The sequence below is a fragment of the Candida jiufengensis genome (assembly GCF_024610255.1).
Source record: "Candida jiufengensis strain CBS 10846 chromosome Unknown scaffold3, whole genome shotgun sequence".
Taxonomy (NCBI): Eukaryota; Fungi; Ascomycota; class Pichiomycetes; order Serinales; family Debaryomycetaceae; genus Lodderomyces; species Lodderomyces jiufengensis.
Genome location: NW_026261560.1, coordinates 1,356,698 through 1,382,790, shown reverse-complemented (window position 1 = coordinate 1,382,790; position 26,093 = coordinate 1,356,698). Strand labels below are relative to the sequence as shown.

General features: G+C 28.9%; 11 protein-coding genes across 11 annotated transcripts; all 11 read left to right on the top strand. All coding sequences in view use genetic code 12, as the record gives it.

Annotated features, from left to right (window-relative positions):
- Positions 1-136: 136 nt before the first annotated feature.
- On the top strand, positions 137-4,237 carry KGF54_003082 (uncharacterized protein; the record flags this gene model as incomplete). Its single annotated transcript, XM_051763632.1, has 1 exon — positions 137-4,237. The coding sequence occupies one exon, from the start codon at positions 137-139 to the stop codon at positions 4,235-4,237; it is 4,101 nt and encodes a 1,366-aa protein (XP_051620452.1).
- A 638-nt stretch (positions 4,238-4,875) lies between these two features.
- Positions 4,876-5,541, top strand: RHO2 (Rho family GTPase; the record flags this gene model as incomplete). Its single annotated transcript, XM_051763631.1, has 1 exon — positions 4,876-5,541. The coding sequence occupies one exon, from the start codon at positions 4,876-4,878 to the stop codon at positions 5,539-5,541; it is 666 nt and encodes a 221-aa protein (XP_051620451.1).
- A 795-nt stretch (positions 5,542-6,336) lies between these two features.
- KGF54_003080 (uncharacterized protein) lies at positions 6,337-7,782 on the top strand (the record flags this gene model as incomplete). The annotated part of the gene is made up of 1 exon (XM_051763630.1): positions 6,337-7,782. The coding sequence occupies one exon, from the start codon at positions 6,337-6,339 to the stop codon at positions 7,780-7,782; it is 1,446 nt and encodes a 481-aa protein (XP_051620450.1).
- Positions 7,783-8,907: 1,125 nt separating this feature from the next.
- On the top strand, positions 8,908-10,657 carry IMH3 (IMP dehydrogenase; the record flags this gene model as incomplete). The annotated part of the gene is made up of 2 exons (XM_051763628.1): positions 8,908-9,358; positions 9,543-10,657. The coding sequence occupies 2 exons, from the start codon at positions 8,908-8,910 to the stop codon at positions 10,655-10,657; spliced, it is 1,566 nt and encodes a 521-aa protein (XP_051620449.1).
- Positions 10,658-10,853: 196 nt separating this feature from the next.
- SCP1 (Scp1p) lies at positions 10,854-11,366 on the top strand (the record flags this gene model as incomplete). Its single annotated transcript, XM_051763627.1, has 1 exon — positions 10,854-11,366. The coding sequence occupies one exon, from the start codon at positions 10,854-10,856 to the stop codon at positions 11,364-11,366; it is 513 nt and encodes a 170-aa protein (XP_051620448.1).
- A 613-nt stretch (positions 11,367-11,979) lies between these two features.
- On the top strand, positions 11,980-12,912 carry MAK16 (ribosome biosynthesis protein; the record flags this gene model as incomplete). Its single annotated transcript, XM_051763626.1, has 1 exon — positions 11,980-12,912. The coding sequence occupies one exon, from the start codon at positions 11,980-11,982 to the stop codon at positions 12,910-12,912; it is 933 nt and encodes a 310-aa protein (XP_051620447.1).
- Positions 12,913-14,417: 1,505 nt separating this feature from the next.
- On the top strand, positions 14,418-15,862 carry KGF54_003076 (RTA1 domain-containing protein; the record flags this gene model as incomplete). Its single annotated transcript, XM_051763625.1, has 2 exons — positions 14,418-15,090; positions 15,144-15,862. 2 exons carry the CDS (start codon positions 14,418-14,420, stop codon positions 15,860-15,862), a joined length of 1,392 nt encoding a protein of 463 aa, XP_051620446.1.
- Positions 15,863-17,250: 1,388 nt separating this feature from the next.
- KGF54_003075 (RTA1 domain-containing protein) lies at positions 17,251-18,721 on the top strand (the record flags this gene model as incomplete). Its single annotated transcript, XM_051763624.1, has 2 exons — positions 17,251-17,860; positions 17,997-18,721. The coding sequence occupies 2 exons, from the start codon at positions 17,251-17,253 to the stop codon at positions 18,719-18,721; spliced, it is 1,335 nt and encodes a 444-aa protein (XP_051620445.1).
- Positions 18,722-20,061: 1,340 nt separating this feature from the next.
- Positions 20,062-21,405, top strand: KGF54_003074 (RTA1 domain-containing protein; the record flags this gene model as incomplete). The annotated part of the gene is made up of 1 exon (XM_051763623.1): positions 20,062-21,405. The coding sequence occupies one exon, from the start codon at positions 20,062-20,064 to the stop codon at positions 21,403-21,405; it is 1,344 nt and encodes a 447-aa protein (XP_051620444.1).
- A 1,327-nt stretch (positions 21,406-22,732) lies between these two features.
- On the top strand, positions 22,733-24,094 carry KGF54_003073 (RTA1 domain-containing protein; the record flags this gene model as incomplete). Its single annotated transcript, XM_051763622.1, has 1 exon — positions 22,733-24,094. One exon carries the CDS (start codon positions 22,733-22,735, stop codon positions 24,092-24,094), a length of 1,362 nt encoding a protein of 453 aa, XP_051620443.1.
- A 289-nt stretch (positions 24,095-24,383) lies between these two features.
- KGF54_003072 (uncharacterized protein) lies at positions 24,384-26,057 on the top strand (the record flags this gene model as incomplete). The annotated part of the gene is made up of 1 exon (XM_051763621.1): positions 24,384-26,057. One exon carries the CDS (start codon positions 24,384-24,386, stop codon positions 26,055-26,057), a length of 1,674 nt encoding a protein of 557 aa, XP_051620442.1.
- Between the last annotated feature and the right edge of the window lie 36 nt (positions 26,058-26,093).

The window sequence follows — 26,093 nt, the reverse complement described above, 5'->3', positions numbered from 1 at the left end:
ATAATTTAATAATATACGTTAATTAAAGAAAAAAATTATTTTTTATATTGTTAATAAAATTATTAGTTAATAAAATTTGAATTTTTTTTAACAACCAAAATTTATTAAAAGATTAGTTTTGAAGTTTTAATCAACTATGACAAGTCGAATAAATAAGAATGATAATAATAATAACAGTACTAATAATAATATGAATAAGACTAATAATAATCAATCAACAACAAAATTTAAATTGGGGGATAATATACATTTTGAAGTATCCAATGGTATATCCAATACAAGTAATAATAATACTGCTACAACTACAAACAAAAAACCAATTATTAATTTAAATTCTTCAAAACAATCTCAAAATACTCCATTAAATGATTCATCTGATTCCAAACAAAAGAAAAAGAAGAATTTAAAAAGTAATAAATCATCAACTAAAATATCAACTTCACAAGCTCATTTAAATAATCCTAATGATGACTATCCTACTTCAAGAGTCATAAAACAAGCTCCAAATGGTGATGTAATTGTTGAAAAAATGGAAAATGAAGATGAAGATGAAGAAGAAGAGGAAGAAGATGGATCAGAGGACGAAGATGAAGATATTGATCATCAACAACACAATCATCATCACCATCATCATCATCATCACCAACAAGGTAATAATCTCAATAATCTAAATAAGAATGGAACCCATCATCCGAACAACCATAACGTAAAACGAAATAGCCAAGATGCTCATAATAGTTTATGGGATTCTGCATCAATTGAAGAACAAGAAAAGTTAAAAGAGTTTTGGGAATCATTAGCTGAGACTCAAAAATTAGAACTTGTTAAAATTGATAAACAATCAATAATGAAAATGTTTAAAAATGAAACAAGACAACATTTACAACAACTTTCACAGCAACTGAATAATAACATGTCAAACAATAATAACTCAAACAATTGTGCTTGTAAATATTGTGGAAGAAGAAATAATATAATAGAAGAAGAATTGGAAAGTATTTATGATAATCATTTTGATGATATTATTGATTTCATTCATGAAGTTCGAGATATAAATGATTTAAATGCATTACCAGGTTTATTATTTGGAGGATTTCATATGTTGGAAGAAGAAAGGAGATTACAAAAACGAAAACAAATTCATATTGAAAATTTAGAAATGGCTAAAAATTCAAATCAACGTAATCAATCTCAAATTGAAGAAATTAGATCACAAATGGATAAATTAAAAATGGGTCCAAAACCTTCAGGTCAATCAATGAGTGCATCAAATAACAATTCATCATCATCTACCGGCAACACTACTACAATTGGACAAAATATTAATCTACATTCCAAAAATCAAACTCCACTGAAACAACCTCATGCAAATGTTCAAATAAGTGCAACTTTCCAAAGTTCAAATCCTGCAGAAACTCAATTATTTAATAAATTACTTGATCCTAAATTATTTGAAGCATTAGAAAGTTTAGATTTACAAAAGATGAAAGAAGTTTCACATTTTGATCCTAAAAATGCAGCACATATAAACATGTTGGAAAAAGCAGGTTCATTAAGAGAAATTGTACGTGATTTACATAGTGTTGATCGTAATCATTTGGAAAAAGGAATGTCATATGTTCAAAATATGGGGAAATTTTTTTCAAATATTGCAAATTTAGATCCAAATAATCCTGAAGATGCAGAAAAAATAATGGCTGGTCAATTAAATGAACAATTTAATCAAGGTCTATCATCTTTTGCAGAAGATTTATTGAAAAATGATGGTGACTCTTTCATTAGTATGATGGAAGCACTTTCAGAATCAAGATCTGCTCGTGAAGAGTTATTAAAAGAAAAGCCAACCCCAACAATTTTGAATCAATTACAACAACAATTACCACCACAATCTACTCAATCTCAAACGAAACAAGCTCAAAAAGCTCAATCACGTTGGGTTGATGAAGATGATGAACATACTCATTATCATTGCACACACCACCATCACCACCATCATCATGATGACGATGATGAATATGACGAAGACGATGATGATTACGATTATGACGATGAAGATGAAGAAGATGACGAAGATGATTTAGATGACGAAGATTTAGAAGATGATGATATGGATGATAAAGATGCAAGTGATACAGAGTCAGAAATATCAGAAGAAGAAAAAATGCAAGAAATTCGTCGTTTATTTTTAATTCAAGTTATAAAATTATTTCAAGAAAGATTGAAAAGTGCTTACAAGGAGAAAGTGTCAAAAGATAATACTCAAAAATTAATTGAGGAGTTGGAAGAAGAAGAAAAAGCCAAAAAGGAACGTGAAGCCAAAAAAATGAAACAAAGGGAAAAAGCTAAAGAAAAGAAAAGGCTACAACAATTGGCTAAAGAAGAAGAAAAAAAGAAGAAAGAAGAGGAAGCTAAAAAAGTTGAAGAGCAATTAAAAGCACAACAAGAGAAACTCAAATTGGAACAAAAGAGGAAAAAAGAAGAAGCTAAGTTGAAACGTGAAGAAGAAAAGAAAAAGAAATTGGAAGATGCCAAGAGGAAAGAGGAAGAACATAGGAAAAAAGTTGAAGCTCAACGAAAACGTGAAGAAGAAGCCAAGAAATTGAAAGAAGAGCGTCGTAAGAAAGCAGATGAAGAAAGAAAAGCTAAAGAAGAGGAAAGGAAACAAAAGGAATTGTTGAAAAAACAAAAGGAAGAAGAAAGAGAACGTTTAAGAATAGCTCGTGAAAAACAATTGGCTCAAGAAGAAGAACAAGCTGCTGCTAATGCAAGTTCTTCTGCCACTATTGCAACTGAAAGATCAAGAGAACAAAGATATTCAAACCGTTCTTCTTTAGTTAATGATATTGATGATGAAGATCTTGTTAGACAAATTGAAGAAGAAAAATATAAACTTTTAAATGGTTCAGCAATTGCAAATTCGACTAATCAACAACAATTACCACCACAACCTCATCAAATGTATCAAGCAAGACCAAGTTCACTATCAAGTACTTCTTCTTCAATTGCATTAGGTCAATTACCATCAGCAATTAATAATCCAGTATCTCAACAATCACAAGCTTTTAGTAGTGATTTTGGTAGTTCAACATTTTTAAACCAACCAACAATTCTTTCACCACAAACTGCACCAATTAATTTATTTAATGGAGTTTCGACGGCTAATCCAATATCAAATGTTTTACCATTAAGTAATAGCAATTCGATGTCCCCATGGTCAGCAAAATCAAGATTAAATTCAGTTTCTAATAATTCAGCACCACCTTTCTTATCACAACCAAGTTCAGATGGTCAAGCACAACAACAACCACCACCACCACCAATAAATCAACAACCACAGCCACCACATCCGCAATTACCACAACTTCATCAAAATTCTCAATCTCAAACTAAGTTCAGTCCATTTAATTCATTTGATGATCCCACTGTTAATGATCCATTTATGCCAACCCCGTTAAGTGGAACTTCAAATATTTGGAAATCAAATGCCGCACCTGCACCGTCTGCTGCAACAGCTCCAAGAAATAATTCAATTTGGGGTAATACTTCTACTAATGCAGCAACACCAGCTGATTCATCATTTTTAAATTCAAATTTAAAATCAAATTCATTCTGGAGTAACAACAATACTAATAATAATAACGGTGGAGGTAATACATTACTTAATAATTTGAATAATACTACAACCACCACTAATGGAGTTAATCAAAATGAAATCGAATTAATTCAATCAACTACCTTTAATTGTTATCAATTATTATCGAGTTCAAATCAATTAGAATTTGGAGTTGCACCATTAGTTTCAATTTTCCAAAATGTTCAAACAGTGACAAACAAACCTCAATTATCAATAAATCAATTTTTAAGTTGTTGTCAATCAAATTCAATTTATCAATTTGATTTCATATATGATGAATTTGGTTCAGTATCTCATTTGAAAGTTGGTCTAACTCCTAATTTTATCAGATCATCACCATCAAGTATACCAACAAATTTAAATAATCAATTACCTTCTTCAACAACACCCCAACAACAACATCAACAATTACAACAACCACAATTTAAATCGCAATCGAATTTTAGTTTAGGACAAAATGTTGTACCACCTCCTCCACCTGGATTTAAAAAAAATTCACCACCTGGTTTATTTAATGATAATCAATTGTTAAGTACTATAAATGAATTAAATAATAATCAATCGGTACAAAATAATGGATTTAATAATGGTATTTGGAATTGAGAAGTTTGAAATTGTTCCGTGTGTGCTCAACTGAATTTTTTGGTCATATTAATTTTCTTTTTGTATATGAGTCTTCAATAAGGATTGAAATAATTTAATAATAAATTATCGTCATTTAAAAGCTACTGTACTCTACAACTTTTTTGATTCATTTCTTGATCGGTAATATATTGATCCTATTTTGTGTTAATTGATTGAATTGATAATACGAATCTGAAATAGAAAAAAGCGCAAATAATGAATTAACGTCATTAATCCGAATGATGAAAATAGAAAGCAAATACTAAGAATTTAAATTAGCATCAAGTTTACAACATTATAAAATTACAATACAATCACATCAAGTTACTTGAATCATATGAAATATCGATTAGACTGAGTGACACATATTCATTTATATTACTTATCATTTACATATACTCTCCCTTAACTTTCAGGAATTAATATGTTCATTATAAAATCATTTGAATATAATCCATTTAATCTACCTTAAATATAATAATATCAATAAATCAATTCAATAAATACAAGATTCAGGCAAAATCGACCGATAATTACTCAATATCATCAACTAGTCCAATTTAAACATATACACATATAACAAACCGATATCAACTAATTTGTAACACAATTAAGATATGGCAACAGATATAACTCGAAGAAAACTAGTAATAGTTGGAGATGGAGCATGTGGTAAAACCTCTTTACTTTATGTATTCACATTAGGTGAATTCCCAACAGAATATCATCCAACAATTTTCGAAAATTACGTAACAGATTGTAGAATAGATGGGAAACCAGTACAATTAGCATTATGGGATACTGCAGGACAAGAAGAATATGAAAGATTAAGACCTTTAAGTTATAATAATTCAAATATTATATTGATTGGGTTTGCTCTAGATACTCCTGATTCACTTGAAAATACTAAAACTAAATGGGTACCTGAAGTTAAAAAATATGTTCCTAATACTCCATATATATTATGTGGTTTAAAGAAAGATTTACGACAAAATTCAGAAAATGGGAATACAAATGATTTATCTAAGAATATAATCAATTTACAAAATCATATAAAGCAAAATAATAATATAGGTCATTATCAGTATGGCCGAAGACAAGTAGGATACGTATCTTATGAACAAGGTGAAGCAATGGCTAAAACTATTGGTGCTAAAACTTACATGGAAAGTTCTGCATTGACTGGGGAAGGAGTAGATGATATTTTTGAATATGCTGTTAGAATCAGTTTGTTACATGGTTCATCTACAAAATCAAGTGATGGTTGTTGTACTATATTGTGATATTTAAAGATGATACAATGAAGTTGAAGTGCTTAATAACATACTACATAGATAATGAACTTCAACGTGACGGAAATGGTGTATAAAGTGTGTAATTCTGATCAATAATGTTAATGAAGTATTAAAGAACGATTCCAACTTTGAAGTAACTTCTAATTAAAAATAGGTGCACATATAATAATTACTACTAAATAATTTTAATTCCGATCGGAAATATAAAATATATATAATAAAAATATATTAAGGAACAGATCAATAATATTATAATTAAATGTATAACCATTCAGGTACCAGTCAATTTACAATTGTAATTTGATCAGATGTCCTAAATGTTATTCTTCTCTCAAAATCAATGAAGTTACTAGTTTTAAGTTTTATCCAAAATTTGAATGGATTGACATAAATTAATCGGACCGTTTTTATTTGATTTATAACTTTAATATTATTTTTCAGTAACCATTCGATGCTTCAAACAATTCAAGCATCTTTATTAATTACCGGTCAAGGTTTTTAGATCAAACAAGGAGATGAAATGAATGTATCATTGAACCACATATATATTTAGTATAATGTTATACGGCTTAGATAAGATCCCCCAACAATACAAATACAATAAGATTAGTAATAAAGCAAGACGGCAATAGAAAAAAGAAAAAAAAAATAAAAAATTATATCATAACCTAATTATGTAGAATTGAAATTTATATATTGAACTTCTATTCTTTATCCTTGATAATTATTCAATACATATTCTATCATCTTTGACATTTTCACTTTACTTTTGTAAAAGACTAAATGTCAAATTCAAATATACCCAATAACAATGATATAAATCAAAATATACCTGAAACAACAAGTAACACAATATTAAATAATCAACCTTTAGTAACTGATCCAATTATAATTCAAACTCAAGATGATGCCACAGAAGTTACTACTCCATTAGCAATACCTATAACTGGTGATAACTTGTACAACAATAGAAAAACTGATTCATTAGAAAGTTTTAGGATTGATGATCATGATTGGGAATCAATAAATATAGATCTGAATTCAAATCCTTCGATACTACAAAAGATAAAGCATTATTTAGTCAAATTTTATAATTCAGTGATATTACCAAATGTTGGGATATCATTATTATTAATTTCACAATTTTTAAATAGTATAATGGTAACAACATGTAAATTATTAGTCACTAACAAGGATTTCAATGAACCAATTCATCCTTTACAAATATTATTTGTTAGAATGTTTATAACATACATCTGTTGTTTGATATACATGTTCGTCACAAAAGCAATAGAACAAGCACCGTTTGGACCACCAAAATTAAGAAAACTTTTGATGATTAGAGGTTTAGTTGGATTTTTTGGAGTTTTTGGAATGTATTTTTCATTAAAATATTTAAGTTTATCAGATGCTGTTTCAATTACTTTCTTGGTGCCTATGTCAACTGCATTTTTAGCATTTGTTATATTAAAAGAAAAATATTCAATATTGGAAGCAGTTTGTTCATTATTATCATTAGGTGGTGTCTTGTTAATCGCTAAACCTTCTTTCATATTCGGGGCAGAACTGGAGAAAGAAAATAACGGAGATGAATCTATTGAAAGTTCATCATCGGAAAAAAGGATAATAGCTACAGTTGTTGGATTAATTGGAGTTTTGGGAGCAAGTTCAGTATATATAGTATTGAGAAAAATTGGTATGCATGCACATCCATTATTATCAGTAAGTTATTTTGCATTAACTTGTTGTATTATAACTTTTTTCAGTATATTGGTTATTCCATCATTAAGTTTTGTATTACCATCAAATACTTATCAATGGTTTTTATTTTCAGTTATTGGATTTTCTGGATTTTTTATGCAATTTTCATTAACTGCTGGAATACAAAGAGTTAAAGCAGCAAGAGCTTCCCTTATGACTTATACGGGTATGATATTTGCAATACTATGGGACTTCACAATTTGGCATCATTTACCAGGTGCACTCTCATTCTGTGGTATTGCTTTAATTATAGGTAACGCATTTGTTATATTAAAATTTAAACCAGAACACAAAGATGAATCACAATCTTCTGGAAATCAAAAAGTAAGTGACTTGGAACAAAATGGTAAATATGATGAGCTAAATAATGATATTGCAATGCAAGATTTTATTATTACTGATGATGAAGAAGATGAAAGTTCAAGTAGTGATTCAGGTAGGAATAATAATAATCCGAAAAATTATTAAATGGGTACATTTTATACAATTAAAGGAATTGAGATATTTATAGACTTTTTAAGTATAGACTTTATTTTGGGTTTTTTTTTAGTAATACAATTTTTTGGCAATGTGATTAAGATTGAAATCTCTATGTGTTAAATTTTGACTTTGTGAGCTATTTCCTTATACTCTTGCAATTAGAAAAAAATAATGAAAATTATGTTTTTCATTACTATTCATTTTTATTGAAATTTTCCAACTTGTTGATGAATAATCATTCACGACAATAAAATAAATGGTATGTTTATTATCACATATATCCTGTTATTTTAAATCAGTCATTAATGAAATATACAAGTGGAAACAAAAATGATGAGAAACTTTTAACCTCGATTTGCAAATTATGAAATCTTTAAGTTTAATGAAATGCTAATAAAAGAACCGCTACACTGATTTATATGTTTTTGTATATGTATATTGCTTTTACTTGTTATTTGTATTTGTTTTGATTCAATGGTACCCTTCTCAGGAATACCTGTCCAGATCAAAGAATAGAGTACTAACTAAATACATAGAATGTTTGATCAATTATTTAGTCGACAGAGATTTCAAATTTTAAGCCTTCTGATTGACAACTAAATTTTCCCGATCATATTTAGCGGACCGTTGGAGTACACGAGAAAAGATCTAAATTTGTTCACATCAACATTATTGAGATAAAACTTTGTACTCCGATGGAATGAGATGAGATAAAAATGTATAGAAACTATAATTGTACTTGTTTCTTCTTTACTATCACAAGTTAAGTCGCAAACTTAACAAGTATATTGAGATATTGTAATTGATTCTACTCGAGCTAAAATCTATCTGTTAAAAACCTAATCAAATACTACATAATTAATACTTAATTAGTAATGTGACTTCTCCTGTATTAATAATATAAATAACTAATAGATTAAATGAGATGTGCGGCTTAACTGTTATTAGTAAAAAATATCATCACCAAAAGAAATTTTTTTGTTTTTTATTACTACACAAAATTTTTCAATAAAATTTTAAATTAATAATTTTTTTTTTTACTTCTTTCTTTTTTGGCAAAGTCTGCCCCTTTCATATACACATAATAATAACTTTAGAAATATAGATATCAAAATGGTCTTAGAAGCATCAAAAGCATCATCTTATTTAAAAGATTATCCAAAAAAAGATGGTTTATCAATAAAAGAATTGATTGATTCAACAAATTTTGGTGGTTTAACTTATAATGATTTTTTAATTTTACCAGGATTAATTGATTTTCCAAGTACAAATGTTAAATTAGAAAGTAAGCTTACCAAAAAAATTACATTAAATTCACCATTTGTTTCAAGTCCAATGGATACTGTTACTGAAGAAAATATGGCTATTCATATGGCTCTTTTAGGAGGTATTGGTATAATTCATCATAATTGTACAGCAGAAGAACAAGCAGAAATGGTTAAAAAAGTTAAAAAATATGAAAATGGTTTCATTAATGATCCTGTTGTTATAAACCCAAAAGTTACAGTTGGAGAAGTTAAAAGAATGAAAAAGGATTTAGGATTTACTTCATTCCCAGTCACTGGTATGTTTTTTATTGAGTTCATTTATTGTCGAATTTTAATTACTTAACCTGATGATCAATGTTCTAAATTTATAACTTTCGTTCTACCGAATTACATCAAACGATGTTGAGGAAAACTTTTTCCTGATTTTTTAATGACAATAAATTACTATTCAAGATTTCATACTAACAAATTTGATTTTAGAAAATGGTAAAATTGGAGGAAAATTAGTTGGTATTATCACTTCTCGTGATGTTCAATTCCACGAAAATAACGAAGATTCAGTTTCAAAAGTTATGACCACCGATTTGGTCACTGGTAAAAAAGGTATTACTTTAACAGAAGGTAATGAAATATTAAGAAATTCCAAAAAAGGGAAATTACCAATTATAGATTCTGAAGGTAATTTAGTTTCATTAATTTCATTAACTGATTTACAAAAAAATCAAAATTTCCCACAAGCTTCAAAATCTTTTGATTCAAAACAATTATTATGTGGTGCCGCTATTGGTACTATGGATGCTGATAAAGAAAGATTGGATAAATTAGTTGAAGCTGGTTTAGATGTTGTTGTCATAGATTCTTCTAATGGTTCATCAACTTTTCAAATTAATATGCTTAAATGGATTAAAAATAAATATCCAGATTTACAAGTTATTGCAGGTAATGTAGTAACAAGAGAACAAGCTGCTTTATTAATTGAATCTGGTGCTGATGCTTTAAGAATTGGTATGGGTTCAGGTTCTATTTGTATTACACAAGAAGTTATGGCATGTGGTAGACCACAAGGTACCGCTGTGTATGGAGTAACTGAATTTGCCAATAAATTTGGTGTACCATGTATTGCTGATGGTGGTATTGGTAACATAGGTCACATATCAAAAGCTTTAGCATTAGGTGCTTCATGTGTTATGATGGGTGGATTATTGGCAGGTACTGCAGAAACTCCTGGTGATTACTTTTATAGAGATGGTAAAAGATTAAAATCATATAGAGGTATGGGATCAATTGATGCTATGCAACAAACTAGTAATAATGCTAATGCATCAACATCAAGATATTTTTCAGAATCAGATAAAGTATTTGTCGCTCAAGGTGTTAGTGGATCAGTTGTTGATAAGGGTTCAATTACTAAATTTATACCATATTTATATAATGGTTTACAACATTCTTTACAAGATATTGGTATTCAATCACTTTTGGAATTAAGAGAAAAAGTTGATTCTGGAGATGTTAGATTTGAATTTAGAACTGCTTCTGCTCAATTTGAAGGTGGTGTTCATGGTTTACATTCTTATGAAAAAACTTTACATAACTAGAAGACCTTATGATCTATACTTTATATAAATAAACTAAAATAGTTTAATGGATTGTTTTTTTTTCATAGTTTTGAAATTGTAGTCTTAGTATAAAATTGAAATCAAAATCTAATATGAATCTACGCTGCACGAAATTGATGGGCTACAACTTTTACAGCCACTTACAACCATCAATTGAATATATCCTTCATAAAGAATGTCGAAGAATTTAGACGATGATCTTACAGAAAGCAGATTATCAAGATACAACAAATTACAACCCGACGTCAAAGAATATCTATACAACATACTATCATCCCACTACCCAAATTTATTTTCAAAATACTCAACCACAACCAAATCATACAACCAATTAGATCTAATAGAATTACTTAAAGATGGAGAAATACTATGCAAGCTAGGTCAATTAGTTCCCTCCACACCAAATCCCACCACAAGATTCAAATCATCATCAATGCCATTCATACAAATGGAAAACATAAATTATTTTATACAATTATGCGCTTTAATTAATTTACCACAAGATGAAATTTTCCAAACTATTGATTTATTTGAAGGAAGTGATCCATATCAGGTTTGTATTAATTTGATGTCCTTTTCTAGAGTTGTTCATAATTTGGATCCTAATGTTTTTGGGGAAGTTATTGGGCCCAAGAAAGTTAGGGTTAAGCCTGTTGTTCCCAATAAACCTAGAAACTTAAAAGGTTAATTGATGAATCATTGAGAAGTGAATCTTACGAATTAGTGGTCGAGAACATTGTTTAATAGCTCATGGCTTGACAAATCATTAGTCAGTATTCAGCCTGAGATCAACAGTTAAATGTGCCATAAACTCAAACCGTTTTAAGGTTTCAATTTCTGTTTCATCTTGCAGTGGAGCTGCTAGCTTGTATTTTAAAATTTCTACTCCTTTCATTGATGAAGAGATTGTTGACATTTACTATATACACCATTTGCATGTAATTGGTATACTATTTCTTATGTACAGGTTTAATTATGCTTACTTTTTTGTGATAGAAAATCTCATCTCTCTTACTATAATTTTTTTTTGTAGTCTTCTCTATCAAATAATTAAATTTTGTTAGAAAGATAGTACTAGAACTAATTACAACTAAACAACTTTGGAGTACCGAATTGATAAAAGAAATTGCTTAAAAACTAACTAAGGAATAGTCACAATTATATAGCATTTAAAAAACGACAGTTTCACCACCAAGAGTACTACATATTTATTTGCATCATCTTGAATACAGCCATAATTTTACACAACAATTGCATATTTATCGAACTTATATATTCTAATTCAATCAAATTTATAAATCATGTCTGACGAAGTTATATGGCAGGTAATAAATCATCAATTTTGTGCATTCAAAATAAAAACTGATAAAAATCAAAATTTCTGTAGAAATGAATACAATGTAACAGGTTTATGTTCAAGACAATCCTGCCCTTTGGCGAACGCAAGATATGCAACGGTTAAAAATGTTGATGGAAAATTATACCTATATATGAAAACTGCAGAAAGAGCACATATGCCAAATAGATGGTGGGAAAGAATTAAATTATCTAAAAATTATAATAAAGCATTAAAACAAGTTGATCATCATTTATTATATTGGCAAAAGTTTTTAGTTCACAAATGCAAACAAAGACTAACAAGATTGACACAAGTTGCAATAACGGAGAGAAGATTAGCATTAAACGACGAAGAAAGAACAATGGTTGGTATAGCACCAAAATTGAAAAGAAGAGAAGAAAACAGAGAAAGAAAAGCATTAGCAGCAGCCAAGATTGAAAAAGCAATAGAAAAAGAATTATTAGAAAGATTGAAAAGTGGTGCTTATGGAGATAAACCATTAAATGTTGATGAAAATATTTGGAAAAAAGTATTAGGAAAAGTTGATGAAGTAGAACAAGAAGAAGAATTTGATGATGAAGAAGATTTTGAATTAGAAAGTGGTGATGAAGAAGAAGATGAAAATGATATGGGACAAGTTGAATATGTTGAAGATTCTGGAGATGATGAAATTGTTGATATGGAAGATTTAGAAAAATGGTTAGATGATTCGAGTGATAACGATAGTGATGAAGAAAGTGATGATGAAAGTGATGAAGAAGATAGCGATGATGAAGATAATACATCAAGAAAGAGAAAAGCTGAAGATAATAAATCTAAACAAAAGAAAAAAAGAAAACCAAGAGTTGAGATTGAGTATGAAGAAGAACCATTACAAACTAATATAGCTGTATAGATACAATTTACATCGATAGAGAAGATTCAGTATTTGACGCATTTGGTTACTCTTTTTGAACTCGCTATTCCTTCCAATTATTTGGTCGACTTTACAACTCCAAAAAACAAATTGTTTCATAATTATTGCAAAAACAAATTTTCCTGAATGTTCCTCGTGATACAAATTTTAGACTCTAGACTATTTTGATTAAACATTCCATAGCACAGCCTTTCATTATATATAAACTTGACTTTTTAAGTCTCAAAGCCTTTATCTTATCAATTGATATCTAATAAAACTTTAAACTTCTGCTAAACCCTTCTTTACTTTAAGTTTAATTCCGTTGACCGTGGAATTTTATTGAATAATAAAAATAAACTTTGCCGTTTTTGTGTACTAAAACTAATTGTGCATATAAGAAATTTAGAAACATATTTGATTATTAAGGTTATTTTAATATAATAAGTTTTAAAAAAATTAGGAAGAATCTCTCAAGATTTTAAAGGAAGTGGGTACCCTTAAAGATCGAATTTTGTTTATATGATTTTATTTGAATGCTTTTGTCTTCGACGTTTCTTTTTCCACTCAAATTCTTTGATCTACTGACACATAAAAGTCTATTGTATGGGCTAAATTTTTTTAAAATTAAAATCATTCAATCTTGTTCCCAACCTTTGCATTTTCAAGAAAATGAAAATTCAATAATTTGATCCTTATTTCAAAACTTAATTCAAGATTTGAATAAAGAGATATGATTTAGAAAGAAAAAAGAAACGGATAAATAAAAATTACTTTTTGTACTAACCGATAATTTTGTCTTTGTTTAATTAATCTTTTTTTAGTCAAAATATTTAAATTAGTAATTGAATATAAATTTAATCATGAAGGTTATATTGGTAATGAATTTAGAGCTTTTTACAAAGCAACGAGCAAAAGTAATAAATCACAGATGTGGAATTGTTAACTCAAATCCTCAAATCCTTGACAGGTTTTTATGATGAGATAGAATTACAAATACTGCATAAATAATATGATCACCGAAGCGAAAAAGCCACTTAAATTAGAATTTTTTAAACTGTCATAAAGAAGGCTTGTTCAGCCCATCTACTTGTGAACGGCTAGTGAAAGTGGCTAGCTAGGTAATTCATAAGTTTTAGTTCAGAAAATCAGGGTTATGTTATCAAATACTCATAATTTATAGCTTAATTTATTCTCCGTTATTCACTTATATCCTTTTTCTTTTGTGACAAGAAATTAAAAATTTAATAAATCACACATTTATATAAAAAGAAAATAGAATAATACAATTAAATTTTTAATAATTAAATTTAGTAGAATCTCTGAGTTATTTTTATTAGTTTTAATTCACTTATCTATATCCATTAAGAGTTCACATCATTCTTCGACTACTTATTTCAAGACTCGAATCAAATTATTTAATACAATTTTATCATTGCTAACTTATAAAATTATACCCGTTTTAAATAGAAAAAAGCAATAAATCCGAAGATCAATTTTTCAAAATGGAAAATCTTGCTTCAATAACTGCCTGGTCTCCAACAACTACAGCTACATCAACAACCTTATCGTCTGTTCCATTAACGGCAGCATCCGCATTACAATCACTGCTTTTACAAGCTGTTCATACATTAACTTCAAAAGGGTCTACTATAAATAATGAAGATTATATCTCCGCTTCAAGAATAATTAGAGGAGCTCAAGCTTCATTAAGTATTATTCTGGCTGAACAAGTAATAGCCACCGCAACTGATGACGCAACAAAATCAAGAGCAACACAATTGATTTGGCAACTGACCGAAAACTTACTAAATTTGGTTCGTGAAGAAAATGTTTATGATATTGACAGATTAAATAGACCTGCTAATATCATCTTCTTGGTCTTATTTGCAATCACTTTTTTATATTGTATTTTGATAGTTTATAAATCAAGATATTGGTGGTTCAATATTGCATTTGTCTGCGGTACAGCTTTGGAATTCTTAGGATACTTAGGAAGGGTGCTTAGTTTTGGAGATATGAGTGACTTCAACTTTTATTTACTACAGTTGATAGCTCTTACCATTGCTCCGGCATTTCTCATGGGAGGAATTTACTATGTTTTTGCTTTGTTATGTGTTATAATGGGTCGAAAATTCAGTTTGTTGAAACCGCTCGTGTATAGCTATGTATTTATTGGTATGTTTTAAGATTTTTAGCAATTTAGAACTGTTATACTAACATAAATGAAGCATGTGATGTAATTAGTTTAGTAATTCAAGCAGTAGGTGGAGGGATTGCTGCTGTTGCTGCTCAAAATTATGAAAGTGCACACGCTGGTGAAGCAATTATGGTTACTGGTATTGCATTTCAAGTTTTTTCAATGTCAATTTATTTAATCTTATGGTTCATTTTTCTTTGGAATATCTTCTTCAAAGTAGATATATTGGATAGTCAACAGAAATGGAAACCGTCTATCAAAAACTTTTTAAGATTATTTTTCAATACATCAGAAGCTCAAAAGTACAAAGAAACTCAATTAGAGCACAATTACAATCCAAAATTCAAGAGTATTAGAAATCGTCCATTATTCAATTATTACCCATTGGCAATCACTATAGCAGTTGCTACAATTTATATCAGATGTATTTACCGTGTTGTCGAATTAGCTCAAGGTTTTAGAGGTTACTTAATTACACATGAAGTTTACGTTATGGTATTAGATGCTACAATGTGTTTTATTACTTGCTTAATATTCATGCCATTCCATCCACAAATTGTGTTAGGTTCAAATAATTTAATTAGATTAAAAACAATTACGAAAAATGAAGATGAGAAACATCAATTAGGTGGTTCTGCTTTAAACGATGAGGAAAAGGCTTTTGATAAAGATTCAAATGATGAAACGTTTTCAAATACCCCAGTTCAATCTAATGAGCAAAAAATTGATAAGAATAAAGAATTATTATAATGTTATTTTAACTCGCTTAATAGATGTGGCTATCTTTGTATAGTTTTATATAGATCAGAGACTATTTTGCCAAAACCCTGCAAATCTCTTTTCTGAATTTTGATCTACTTGGAAGCTCACAAAAGTTCAAGCTTCCTATCTCGTTTTTCTAATTGATAATAAACTCCTGCTGATCATGTGCAGTAATTGCTCTTCCTTAAGCAAGCTTATACGTGCATCTTCAAAGTACGGCATTCTTCATATATCATTAGTTTTCTCCAAATTCTCGAAGATCACTCAATTCCGTTTGATAAGAATTAATTAAAATGAACGGCTTACAAATAAGAGAAAATATTAATAAAGCAAAAATTAAGGTTAAAATGTTCGTAAATTTTAATTTTATTAACGAGATAAATAAACTTTTTTGAATTTACGAGAACGTACATTAAAATTCCTTTTTCTTCAGACGCCTTTTGTGTTTAATCTAACCACCAAACTTAATTAATCACTAGCAAACGTTCACAATTTTCGTATAACTATTTCTTTGCTAAATTTATTAATGGTTTAAGTACCAAATACGATCTTCCTCAGCTTGATAAAACTAGTAGCTTTTTGTTTAGCAAATCTTCAATTTAGATTCGTGTAAATTGAACGCTTTATGGATGAGCTACTTCAGTTGAGGGATCAAAAGATAGAGATCAGAAAAGAACCAGGCATATCAATTCCCTTAAACATTTACAACTAGTACCTGCATGATATCTTAAAAACAAAACATGGAGGAAGGTTTTTATAATAATGCTTTTCTCTGCCCGATGGTCCATCTCGTAGATCTTGATAATTCATGCACATAATTAACATTAGATTTCATAGTTCATATTGTCTTAAAATCAAATAGCAAAGGACTTCACAATGTTATCTGGGGTAGAACTTACTCTTCTTTCACGATTCTTGGTTCTATTTTCTCATGAAGATTTGTGATAAGAAGCAATATAAAACGTGAGTCACGAAAGTGCCTAGTATGCTGAGAGGTTGGACAAAGTATTGTACGACAATTCAATAAAGTATAATACTGATTATTACTGATTTCATTTTTCATTTTCAAAGATCTACATTCGTATGCATATAAAAAATTGCTTACAAAATTTGCGAGAAAAGGTGAAACACAAACTTGAAAAATAAAGCCGCTTAACATAGAACAAAATATTTAAGGAATTAAATTTAAAGCAGAACTGGTTAACTTCTATAGCATAAGTTAAGAGAATCAAGGAGACTTTATTGGTATTATCACGATGGGAAAAAAGTATATAAAAAAGTAAAATATCCAACTACAAAATGTAATTATTTTTGCTAATTGGAATTATTAAATTTTCATGAACAATATCTACCATATTCAAATTTCTTAATTCAAAATGGCTCTAAATGTTGCTTTGGCCCCATTGACTGCTTGGACGCCAACTACAACTGCAACTTCAACAACACTTACTTCAATACCAGCAACAGCCGCTTCTGCTTTACAGTCACTGTTATCAGGTGCAATTCACACACTCACATTAAAAGGTTCAGAAATACCTAGAAAAGAATATGTTACTGTATCAAGAGTAATTAGAGGTGCTCAAGCTTCTTTAAGTATATTGGGTGCTGAGCAAATGATTGCAACTGCAACTGATGATGCTTCAAAAGCTAGTGCAACTCAACTTATATGGGATCTGACTGAAAATTTATTGTCTTTATTTTGGGAAGAGAACGTTTATGGAATTCAATATTTAAATAGACCTGGTCATATTATTTTCTTATCCTTATTTAGTCTTGCATTTTTGTACTATTTATTTATGGCCTACAAATCAAAATATTGGTGGTTTAATGCTGCCTTTTTGTCTGGAACATTATTTGAAGTATTAGGCTACCTAGGTAAAGTCTTAAGTTTCACTGATATGAAAAACTTCAACTATTACTTGTTGCAATTGATAGTAATCACTTTAGCTCCTGCTCTTTATCAGGGAGGAATCTATTATACTTTTGGTTTATTAATTGTGGTTCATGGCCGTCAATACAGCATATTGAGTCCATTAGCATATTCTTATATTTTTATTGGTGCGTATACATTGCCTTTTGTCTTTATTAGTGCAACAAGTCAATTACTAACCTGAAATAATAGCATGTGACTCAATAGCTTTAATAGTTCAATCAGCTGGAGGTGGTTTAGCTGCTACTTCTTTTCTAGAAATCACAAACATGCATCCAGGAACTTTTACAATGGTTGGAGGAATTGCATTTCAAGTTTTGTCAATGTCAGCTTATTTAATTTTATGGTTTATGTTCCTTTGGCAAACATATTTCAAAAACACTGAGAGATTGGGTGAACAAAGATGGAAACCATCAATAATAAATTTTTTCAAATTGTTCTTCAACACTTCAGAAGCTCAAAAATACAAAGTTACCTATTTAGACAGTAATTACGATCAGAAATATAAAGCTGTCAGAAGTACAAAGATATATGGTTATTTCCCATTAGCAATAACAACTGCAGTTTTTGCAATATATATTAGATGTATTTATCGTGTTATTGAATTATCACAAGGTTTTAGAGGTTACTTCATTACACGAGACGCTTATGTCTTGACACTTGATGCGGCAATGTGTTTCATAGCCTGTGCTATTTTTATGCCATTTAATCCATATTTCGCAATGGGATCAGATTATACAATTAAATTCAAAACTCTTATGGTTAATGATGAAGAGAAACATTATTCAAATCAAGATATTTATATTGATGATTTATCAAGTGATGCTGATAAATCAGACAGTTTGGAAAAATCTGCTGGAGTTATTCATCAAACTGTTGAAATTGACAGTTTGACTGAACAAAGTGTTAAGAATTAGTATTTTTGCAATTTCGCATGTTTTGTTTATTTGAGTTATATGATTAATTTATCAAATTTTGTGTATACGTGCTTTAATTTTTTTGTTAAGATTAGTATTAATATCTTTAAATTTTAATTTTACTTGTATTCTCAACTCTATAAATAAATACAAGCCTTTGCCTTAATATGATACTATTATGACAATTCTGAGTTTTTTTCGAAAATCAGCGTGCCAAATGATTCTGAGACAAATTATAAACTCATAAATTAAATCCTAGTCATAGCCAATTTCAGTTCATTAAAACATGTTTATCAAGATAACTTCAGGGACTAAACCTAAAAAACATTGCTTCTTATTTTCGAACTGACGTGAACACAAAAATAAGATATTATAATATGGTGATAGAACTACAAACGGTTTTACATAGTTTCTATTTTTAGAATATTGGAATACGGATTTTTTACACAATAGAAGATAATAAAGAATAACAATAAAGAATAACAATAAAGAATAACATTTTCATCTATATATGTACGGCCATAAACTAATATATATTTCTTGGCTGATATAGCCTACTCTTGTTGCAAGCCGTAGTTTCACATCTAATTTAAGTTATCTGGCATAATTTATTATTTGTTCTTCATTTCAGTGTATGTATTTCAGGAATATAGGGGGTCAATTTGTTACACAAACTTTAAAACTTTTGAAGATAGTTTTATTTAATTTACAGCCTTTTCATAAGTCAAACTGAAATGGGAATTTTTCTCTCCAAGTTAATTTGAATCTGAGGTTGGACATACAACTAATTTGGTGGCTTTGATAATAGCATGTAATAACGTCAATTTAAGTTTTAGATTCATGGATTTATTTTTAGATGGAGAAAAAAACTGTACATATTAAATTTGTTTCATAGATGTTAACACCTAAATTCAAATCGCAAAAAAAAACAAGACCAACTATTAATAGTTTTCTGCTACTGTAATATTGTTTCAAAGCAAAATAACTGCAATTTTCCCTAATTTTAACAAAGTATAGATGTACCAAAGTTTTAATGGCTGAGTTTGTACACAAAATCAATTTTGTATCAAATAACAAATACCGCTTAACCTGAAAATACTAGCTGTGAATACAAATTAACAAAGAAAGTTTATACCAACTATTTTCCTATATAAATCTGGAATAATCTTACACATTTCTTTATCCCTTGAAAAACTTTTTTTCAACAAAATCTGTTAAGTTCAAATCACAAGTTGCCTATTGATAAACAGGATACTTTACAATTTACTTTTTGATTAGTGTTACATTTCTACAAACTTCAAAACAAACAAAAAGCAGTAGCTTTAAGATAGATTAACAAAATGGACACAACAAGCACTTGGTCACCAACTTCCATACCATCTTCTACTACATTATCAAGTATTGCTACAACTTTTGCCCCACAATTAACTCAAACTTTATCATCTTTATTGAATCAAGCTAGTACGGAGACTGATACTGTTAATTTCCATAATTTACAAGAAGCTTACAGAGGTGTACAAGCATCACTTACAATAATTTCAGCCGAACAAGTTTTAGCTACTGCCACTGCATCATCAGTTAAAAGTGCTGCTACTGATGCTATCTTCTATGCAACATTAAATTTGAAAGCTATTGAATGGGATAGAAATATCTTTGGATATGAATTGAGTAGACCAGGTAATTTGGTATTTTTGATTTTGAATTTCATAATTATAGCTTATATTGCAGGTATGGCTATTTGGTCAAGATATTGGGGATTTAATATCACCTTCTTTTGTGGATATACACTTGAATTCATTGGCTTTTTAGGTAGAGTCTTAGGCTTTCAAGATAACAGTTCTTTGCAATATTACTTAATGAGTTCTATCGGACTTGTTATCTCGCCAGCTTTTATCATGGCGGGAATTTACTTCTTGTTTGGTCAATTGGTGGTTATTCATGATAGAAGATTTTCAATCTTACCCCCATTGTTCTATTCATATTTTTTTATCACTATTGATGTTGTTTCATTGCTTATACAAGCTGCAGGAGGTGGTATTTCAAGTGTAGCTGCAAACAATCATACAAGTCAGTCAGCGGGTAATGCTATAATGATAACAGGTATTTGTGCTCAAATTTTTGCAATGTCAATATTTTTAATTTTTTGGTTTGAATTTTTGAATAGATTGTTTTTCAAAAGAATGCCTCAAGAGTCTACATACTCAAGAGAAGAAAACCCATTAAGGAAAAGATCATTTTGGAATTTTTTCAAGTTATTGTTCAATGTTAGATCAGTTAGAGAATATAAACAACAATACTTAGAACAATTTTATAATCCAAAATTTGCTTCAGTTCGTGATCATAAGTTGTTTCCATTTATGCCATTAGCTATGACTATAGCAGTGATTGTTGTTTATATTAGATGTGTATACAGAGTTGTTGAACTAATTCAAGGTTATAGTGGTTATTTAATGAATCATGAAATTTATTTACTCGTATTAGATGCTACAATGATTTCAATTTGTGGTTTAATTTTTTTCCCATTCCATCCAGTTTGGGTATTTGGTAAAAAGAATCTTGTTAAATTAGCTTCCATAAAGAAAAATAAGGATAAAGAAAATAATGGTTCTGATGAAACTTTTGAAAATTCAGTGGATGGTTCAATGGAAAACCAAGGTGAAAAATCTACTAGAATTGCTTTATAGTTTTGAAATTATGTTGTTTATTGTTTATTTTTTAGTGTGTTTTGTGATTTATAGATATTTATTCTAATTGAAGAATTGAAAAGGCCAATTTTGTAATTAAGACAACCCTAGCTAGTAAATACAATTTATATTAATGGCTGCAAAATTCTGCTAAGGAAATAATATTTTGTAAAAGTAAAAACGTTTTAAAATCTGGTAGTGTATTTTTGATAATGCTTTGTTTAAATTTGATTGACATCACTATTCATAATTTGCATCATTTAAAAAGTGTCAAAGTAGCAGATCTTATTTTAAGCATCTTGTTGCTTATCATTTAAATTTTCTAAAATTATATATACATATCGTATAATCCTTATACATCATCGTTTAACAATTGATTATTGTGGTATAATTATATAGATCTTGTTTATGTATGTAATTTTCATTCAACCCATTTTCCGCACAAAAACTTTAATACTCAAAACTAAAAAAGTTTAAAATATTATAATGTGGTTAATGCCTTTTATTGTTTGTGTAAGGACTTGTAAGCTAAAAAAATATCTTATCTAAACAATAGTTTGTAAGTGGTTCATGAAATAATAAAATAGAGCATACTTAGATATCGTATATATTCTTGTAATCGTATATTATGGATTTTAAATTCTACAAAATTTATTGAACTTATTAATTTTAATATTCATGATGTCATAAAATATTTTGACATAAATTTGAGATTTCAATTTTAACTTTTTGACAAAAGAAATATTTGAAGATTAAATTTCTTTTATAAATTATACGACTCAATTAATATTTTAAATTAAAATTGAACAGGAATCTACATAGAAGTTTAGATCTTGAATAATTGAATAATAAACAATTGAAGTAATTCAATTTCATAAATTTCCAAAAGGCTGAGCTTTTTTATTTTCGTACGTTCAAATTGTGTAATTGATGTTTGACTGATTGTTCTAATTTTTACTCTCTATGCATATAATCAAAATTTTGACTTAAAATGTCTGAAGATAATAAAACAATAAATTTAGAATAATTTGTTTTCTATATAAAACTATCGTCTTCAGTTGATTCAACATTACCACAAAAGTTCTCATTCATCACTTTTTAATCAAGGCATATACTTTGAAACTTGGAAGTTGAGCTTTCAGTCGATATATCATAATCAAAACCACTAGGCAGTTTTATTTCACAAGAAAACTACATTTCAAATAATCAAGCTATCACTTCAAAATCAACTAAGTCAAGCTATCATTAAAACCTATCATAAAATCCAGAATTATATCGATATCTATTCAAGATCACGAACAACAATTTACAAATAAAGAATTAATAAATGGAACTTACAAAGACTTGGTCACCAAGTTCAATAGCCACGTCCACAACTTTATCAAGTATTGCTACGACTCATGTACCAAAACTACAACAAACCATATCATCAGTAATTCAACAAGCCAAAACTGAAACAAATTATATTGTATTAAATTCATTATCACAAGCCTATAGAGGTGCTCAAGCTTCTCTCACAATAATATCAGCGGAAGAAATATTAGCCACTGCGACCGCATCATCAATACAAAGTGCCGCTACTCAAGCTATATTTGACGCAACTTTAAACTTGAAAGATTTAGCAAAAGAGCAAAACTTATTTGGATACGAACCCAATAGACCAGGAAATATCATATACTTAGTAGTTTATGCTATTATTATGTTATATACTGGTGTGATGATGATCTGGTCAAGATATTGGTGGTACAACGTCACGTTTTTCTGTGGCTATGCACTTGAATTCATTGGATTTTTAGGAAGATGTCTAGCTTTTTCAAATACCAAGTATATGCCTTATTTCTTGATGAGTACAGTCTGTTTGACCATAGCTCCCGCATTTATCATGGCTGCTATCTACTTTTTATTTGGTCAATTGGTCATAATTCATGATAGAAGATATTCAGTTTTACCGCCATTGTTCTATTCGTATTTTTTTATTGCAACAGATGTTTTATCTTTACTTGTACAAGCTGGAGGTGGTGGGGCAGCAAGTGTAGCTTCATCAAATCATACGGACTCGAGACCAGGTACTAATACCATGATAGCTGGTATTTGTTTACAAGTTTTCGCAATGACAATATTTTTATATTTTTGGTTTGAATTTTTAAATAGATTATATTTCAAGAGGTTAGAAAGTGAACCTGCAGATATTGCCGAGAAATATCCGTTAAGGAAAAGATCATTTTCAAATTTTTTCAAGTTGTTGTTCAATGTCAAGTCAGTGAGAGCGTATAGAGAAGATTATTTAGAAAGTCATTATAATCCAAGGTTTGCGTCAATTCGTCACAACAAATTGTTTCCATACATGCCATTAGCCATGACGATTACAGTAGTAGTCATCTATATTAGATGTGTATATAGGGTAGTTGAATTAGTTCAAGGATTTGGTGGTTATTTAATGAATCATGAAGTTTATTTATTAGTTTTGGATGCTGCGATGATTGCTGTTGCTGGGTTAATCTTCTTTCCATTTCATCCTGTCTGGGTTTTTGGTAGACAAAATCTTGTTAAATTGGCTACCATCAGAAAGAGAATGGATGTTCACAATGAGGATAGCGATGAAATAAAAGAGGAACCAGAACTATGTGGGGAAACTCTCAATGAAGAAAGTTTGGAGAAGAAGACAATGCTGGAGAGAAATGCTTTATAAATTTAGAGTATAGACTAAATACATATGACACTCAATTTTTTCGTATAAATTTTGAAAATATAATCGCATGTCTGTTTCTTTTAGATTCTTTTTTTCACAAATTTGGCTGCAAATTGAAACAAAGAAAAGTTTATTTTGTGTTTTCCATTTGCAACATTTCAAAAGTAGTGTGAATTTAATAATTTCAAAACATTTTTTTGTAATTAAAATAAATAGCTATACACTAACAAGACAACTACAACAATTGCTAAAACATTGGTCATTCTAGAAATTTTCTCATCTTTGCTATATGAGCTACGTAGTTGACTCGCTTTTTTCAAATGATTCTTTGCACAAACAAAATTCAAGTTTTACTTCAACTTCTACAGATATTGACATAGATGGTTTGTTAAGTCAATTACCTTATTTTCCAACTAATGGTATAGATCCAATTTTTCAATTTACAAATGATGAGTTAATATCAGATAGGTTTCCAATAACAAAGTACCCCTTTGACGGATTCATAAATTTTCATTCATTAAAAATTTGTAGTTCTAATGCTAAACAAATGTCAAAATATTTACAATTATCTATGGGGTTTAAAGAAGTTGCATATAAGGGGTTGGAAAATGGTTCAAGAATAATAGCTTCGCATGTTGTTTCAAATGGGGATATTTTTTTGGAACTTGTTAATACGTTGGAGACAATCAATGAGGATCAGAACTTGTTGAAATTTCCATTCCTGCAAGAAGAGTTGGAGACATTTGAAGATTTTGACACTAAATTTAAGACCTATTTGGAAGAATTCAAAATAACTACTGAGGATCTAGTTTTTGATTATATTAATAGTAAGATTGATAATTTGAGTTCTGATCCTGTCAACCGCTTAAAGTTTACTCAATGTATTTTTGAAACTATTTTGAAAAATGAAAATTACAAGTGTACCACAAATGAATTAAAAAGTTATATGATAAACATTTTAAATAATTCAGAAATAATTTATAATGATGTTATGGAATGTATTTTGATACAAAATTTTTTAAAAAATCATGCAGAAGGGGTTATGGATATTGCACTTAATGTAAATAATGTTGAACAAATTTTTTACAAATCGATTAGATCTGGTGCTGGTATAATTAGACCACTTAAAATAATAAGTGATCAAAATGGATCAATCAAAACTGCTACTATTACTGTTCCAAATACTGACATACAACATACCCTAATTGAAAATGTTAATTACTCTGGACCATTTAAACCAGGATATTTTGATCCACTAACTAGTGTTTCAGAATACGATAATCAATTGAATAAATTACCCAAAATCCAGCTTACCGCAATTGATCATTGTGTAGAGAATTATTCATGGAACCAAATGATAGAACAAGCTAAACTTTATGCTGAAATGTTTGGATTTCATAAATATTGGTCAGTTGATGAAATGGATGTAACAACTGGGTATACAGCATTAAGATCTATTGTAATGAGTTCAAGTAATGGTCAGATTAAAATACCCATAAATGAACCTGTAAAATCTAGATATAGAGGACAAATTGAAGAATTTAATGATTTTTATGGTGGTCCTGGTATACAACATATTGCATTACGTACAAATAATATTATCAAAACTGTAAAATCAATGATTGAAAGAGGTATAGAATTTAATCATGCAAGTGAAAATTATTATAAAAATTTACAAAAAAGATTAAATGATTGTGATATACAATTATATGAGAAGTTTGAAGAAATTAAAAAATTGAACATACTTGTAGATTTTGATTCAAATACATTTAATAAAAAAACCAAAAAGTGTAATTATATTTTACAAATTTTTTCGAAACCATTACATGATAGACCAACATTATTTATTGAAATCATCCAAAGGCATCATCATAATGGATTTGGAAAGGGGACTTTTAAAGGATTATTTGAAACTATTGAAGAACAACAAAAATTACGAAAAACTTTTTATGAAGTTGAATAAAATTAGAACATGTGTACTGCATACTGTAGACCTACT